Source organism: Monopterus albus, unplaced genomic scaffold (assembly GCF_001952655.1).
Source record: "Monopterus albus unplaced genomic scaffold, M_albus_1.0 scaffold285.1, whole genome shotgun sequence".
In the NCBI taxonomy this organism is placed as follows: Eukaryota; Metazoa; Chordata; class Actinopteri; order Synbranchiformes; family Synbranchidae; genus Monopterus; species Monopterus albus.
In genome coordinates this window covers 437,766-442,148 of record NW_018128165.1, presented here as the reverse complement: position 1 = coordinate 442,148, position 4,383 = coordinate 437,766, and the positions used below count along the sequence as shown (strand labels likewise).

Below are 4,383 nucleotides of genomic sequence, written 5' to 3'. Positions count from 1 at the left end.
TTTAAACAGGGCAGGAGGGTCTGTAATAGAAAAAAAAAAAAAAAAAAAAAACTTAATCACAGGTCATTATCTGCTGAAAAGAATTCAGGTTAGCTTGGCCAGAAATGGAGCTGATGTCAGCCTCTCTCTGAGTTTGTCTCCTGGATGCTAATGTCCTTTTCCAACCTATCTGATGTGCTGTGGATGCATAATAAAAACGCAGTGGAGACAGCTTGTTGTTTGTCTTCTCCCCAGGCTGTTCGCTGCTACGATTCGCTCATCCTTAAGGCCGAGGGCAAAGTGGAGCCTGAGTTATTCTGCCAGCTCGGCCACTTCAACCTCCTCTTGGAGGATTACCCGAAAGGTGAGTGAGCTTTGTGTCAGATGGTTCGTACAGTCGGCCTTCCCTCACAGGCTTTTGTTCAGTTGTTCTGTCTAGTCTTCTTATGTGGTTTTGTAGATCTTCCACTGACTTTGAACTTACTGTATTTCTAAGCACCTACATGACCTAAGATTTTCATTTGCAAGGTTTAAACTGTCATTAAAGCAAAATCATTGATTTGTTTCTAAATACATTATACATGTCATAAAATAGTTGTTGACAATGTGTGAAAAGACATGTAGTGCTGTATTGTGGAGGTAGCCCATTAAACAGTTGGTTCTTTTTGAGTTCAGGACTTTTTTTGGGTGGGGCAAAAAGCATGGCCTGATGGCTCACTGGAGTCATCCTAAACATAATGCTCCCCCCAGCACTGTACTGTTATAAAAACTAGAGCGCACAGAGCTTGATGCTTATATTTGTTTTTAGGGACACTTGGTATGAGCACAGATTAAACTTTGTAGCCACAGTTATGTTTTTTTTAAAAGAAGTAACATTAAAGTTGCTGCCTTACTATTAAATGATGAAAAAGGTCGGAACATCTGAATGGTCAACGTGGTGAAGCGAGGGTGAACCGACCGTAGTTGGTGGAGGGAGAGAGACGCGAGGGAGCTAATGGCCACACAGTGGACCGTTCAGCTGCTGCTGTACTGGAGAGATCGCCACAGTCAGCTATTAGCCGTTAGCCTAACAAGCTCACACACTGTGGGCAAAGCTTACATTTTCACTTTATGCTTATTTAGCCGGTGCTTTGTTAAATAACTCTTACTGACCTTTTTGCACATTTTTATTGCACGAACAGTAACGAGCATAGGTATTGTAAACGTTAGGTTCACTTCTTCTGGACTCCCTGTCTCCACTGCTCCACAGCAGCTCTCTGCTAACTGTGTGTGTTTGTAGGAGCCAAGCATCAACAACTCTCGTTCAAACATCACCACAAAGGAGAAGTGGCTCCATAAACATCAAAACCATATTTCTTTCCTAAATGTTCTCCCCTTATACATCTATGATGAGAACAGGCGGCACATTGCCGTGATTGGGCATGGTTTCACTGTCTTCACCCGACACGCCCCCAGCGTTTCAGGGCAGAGAATACTCCTTATTTTTTCATGATTTTGAAAGCAGATTTTATATACTTGGTGATCTTTTTAATCGTTCAGATTTGGCTGGGTGGTTAATAACACATTTTCCTGTGGTGTGACAAACTCAGAACACATCATTTTTTACTTTACCTGGACTTGAAGGCAGTTGCGTGGCTGGTTTTCCATCTGCAGACATGCACTTGACTTGACATAAATGCTGACTGCCCACAGTTTTTTTCCTTAGTGGTGTTGTGGTGACATGGATTAATTCTCACTTTCCCTCTCCTTTCAATTACAGCATTATCGGCATACCAGAGGTACTACAGTTTACAGTCAGACTACTGGAAGGTAAGGTGCATAAACACACACGCACACACGTGCCTGCATGCTCGCTTGCTCATTCAGTCAGTGATACTCAAACACACACATTCATGTTCTTTCCTTCCCACACATTTACTTATGCACAGGAAGCATGTATAGTCTCAGTTGGGTTAGATGCCAGTTTCAGGTTTCATGTCAGAGTCATTTTGAACCTCTTGCTTGTTAACGTGACACTTTGCGGTGAGATTGATTGCTAGTTGTTGGTTTCGCTGATTACTGAGTTGTACCAAATAGCCGCAAGGTTATGTAAATATGTGTGGCTTCTGTTTGCAAGGCCACATAATTTCTGAGTCATGTTGATATAATGATGATTGAATCAGCAGCCTTGATATAAGTTACCAGGGCAAGAAATTGAATATTTTCTCACCTTTGCTGAACTTTTAGGGGATAAAATTAAACAGCTAAACAGTGTCATTGTGTTGCAAATAAACTGTTTTAGATTGATCAACAACGTTAAAACACTGTGGCTCTCCTGTAATGACACTGCACCTTTCTCTGTCCCATCCAGAATGCTGCCTTTCTGTACGGCCTGGGAATGGTCTACTTCCACTATAATGCCTTTCAGTGGTGAGTACCAGCTTTCTTTATTTCATTTGCACAAAACCCATTTCACACTAATGAGTCAGTGGTAATTAAGGGATCCACATTAATGCACCAAGATCCTTAATATTTTTTCCAACAAAATGCTCTGTATAAAAGGCTCAGCTGTTAAAAGAATAGTTTGAAATTTGGGAAATGTGCTTATGTGCTTTCCTGTTGCAAGTCAGATGAGAAGGTCAGTATCATTCCCAGTTTGTATGTAAATATATAACTGGATCAGCAGTAGAATAGACCTAAAGCAGTTTGCCAAATCCACCTACCAGTACGGCTAAGGTTCACTAATTAACATGTTATGAATTGTTTGTTTAATCTCTGCAAAAGCCCAAGTGAAAAAAATTATAATTCACTATTATGGGGGTGGGTTATGTAACAGGCTATTTCTCAGATGGGAGCAGTGATTTCCTGGAGTCTCCACTATTTGCTAGAAGCAGCCAAGAAATAGTCCAGCATAGCCTAGAACCTCTTGTGTGGACAGGATTAAATTTATACAGAGTACAGGGCAAAGGGATAAGAACCATGCCAGACAACTTGGGAAATCATTTGTTTTGTTGTGCATTTCATTGCAAATAGCAGAGCAGTCCTGCTGTGTCACAGCTGAACACACTTTAAACGAGACAAATAATGCAAAGTGGAAAGTCAACAGAAAAGTGAAACCAGGATTACTCAGATTAGATGTACTCAGCATCTGTTTTATGTGTTATTTCCAGCTGTAAGCTTGAATTTTAGTGAGGCTGTTCTGTGTTGTTACCATGGAAACTCCACAGCCAGGCGGGATTTGAGTTCTGGATAAATTACCAATCAGTCACCACCTCTCTGTACGTCTGGACACATAGGACACAAACATCAGCCAATGCAGCTGTTTTGTTCTTTATTAATTTCTGGAGACACATGTATGTTCATTTAGAAAATCCTAAGGAAATGGCTGAAATTCCCTCTTTGCTGTTGCATTTCTCATATTAAGTGCAGAATGTCAACCAGAGCTTGCTTTGGCTGATGTCCTACTGCAGCATTAGTCGATTCAACTGACTGTGAAGCAGTCTTGACAAATGAGTTACTTCTCAGTTACTGTGGACGGACCATCTTTGGTATTCAGTTCACCATAGCAGACATGCAGCGTGATTTGAGTCTGCACCAACTGTCTAACCAGCAGAATGTGCAAAAGCTCAGTTTGTTTTCATACTTGTTGGTTGATTCCTTTGGTCCAGAACAGATAAAAGTTCATACAGTTTTATATATCATCTGGGTTGATTCCCTGCATCTCTTTTTGATGCTGTTCTCCATCATTGTCTTCATTTCTCCGGCAGGGCAATCAAAGCATTCCAGGAGGTGCTGTACATTGATCCAGGGTTCTCCCGGGCCAAGGAGATCCACCTGCGGCTGGGTCTCATGTTCAAGGTCAACACAGACTATGAGTCAAGCCTAAAGGTACGTCCAGCCACCAAGCTTCAGTTCTCTTTCAGGTTTAAAGTCACATATTAAAGGTAGGGTTGGTGATCCTGAAAAAAACAGCAAGAGGAAGCTTGATTTTGAAAGTAGACAACCAAAGAAATCCCACCCTTTTGTTCTGACTTCTGTCCAAAGCCATTCCTCCAAAACATAACATGCGCTGCTTGACTACTATTTCTATATTTCAGGTAAATAACAAACACAACCAAACCGATAATCACCTGTCCAGCAGAAATACGGCCACCGTGGTGTCACTTTTCTGCCCCTTTTATTCTCTCAGTTGTCGACATCTTTCACCAATGTTAGTTCTGGTTTTACTTCTTGCAGCATCAAATGTCTTTTTAGTTGTAACTTTCTCAAATACAGTGTTACCCTCCCAGATCTGCAGCCCCAAACTGTCGGGGACCTCTGGTTCATGGCTAAGCTGCTTTAGCCCTGGCTCGTAGCCGGTAACCAGCCTTAGAAGTGGGGGACAAGTGAAGAGGGAGGCCAGATAAAACAGGCTCTATTCCACTT

General features: G+C 41.8%; 1 protein-coding gene across 1 annotated transcript in view; it reads left to right on the top strand.

Annotated features, from left to right (window-relative positions):
* The window catches only part of LOC109973222 (histone demethylase UTY-like), a 31,268-nt gene that overhangs the window by 7,439 nt on the left and 19,446 nt on the right, over positions 1-4,383 (top strand). The window contains exons 3-6 of the mRNA XM_020622639.1: positions 235-343; positions 1,739-1,788; positions 2,330-2,388; positions 3,726-3,846. Coding sequence (XP_020478295.1) covers positions 235-343; positions 1,739-1,788; positions 2,330-2,388; positions 3,726-3,846 — 339 coding nt within the window. The remainder of the gene's footprint in view (positions 1-234; positions 344-1,738; positions 1,789-2,329; positions 2,389-3,725; positions 3,847-4,383) is intronic.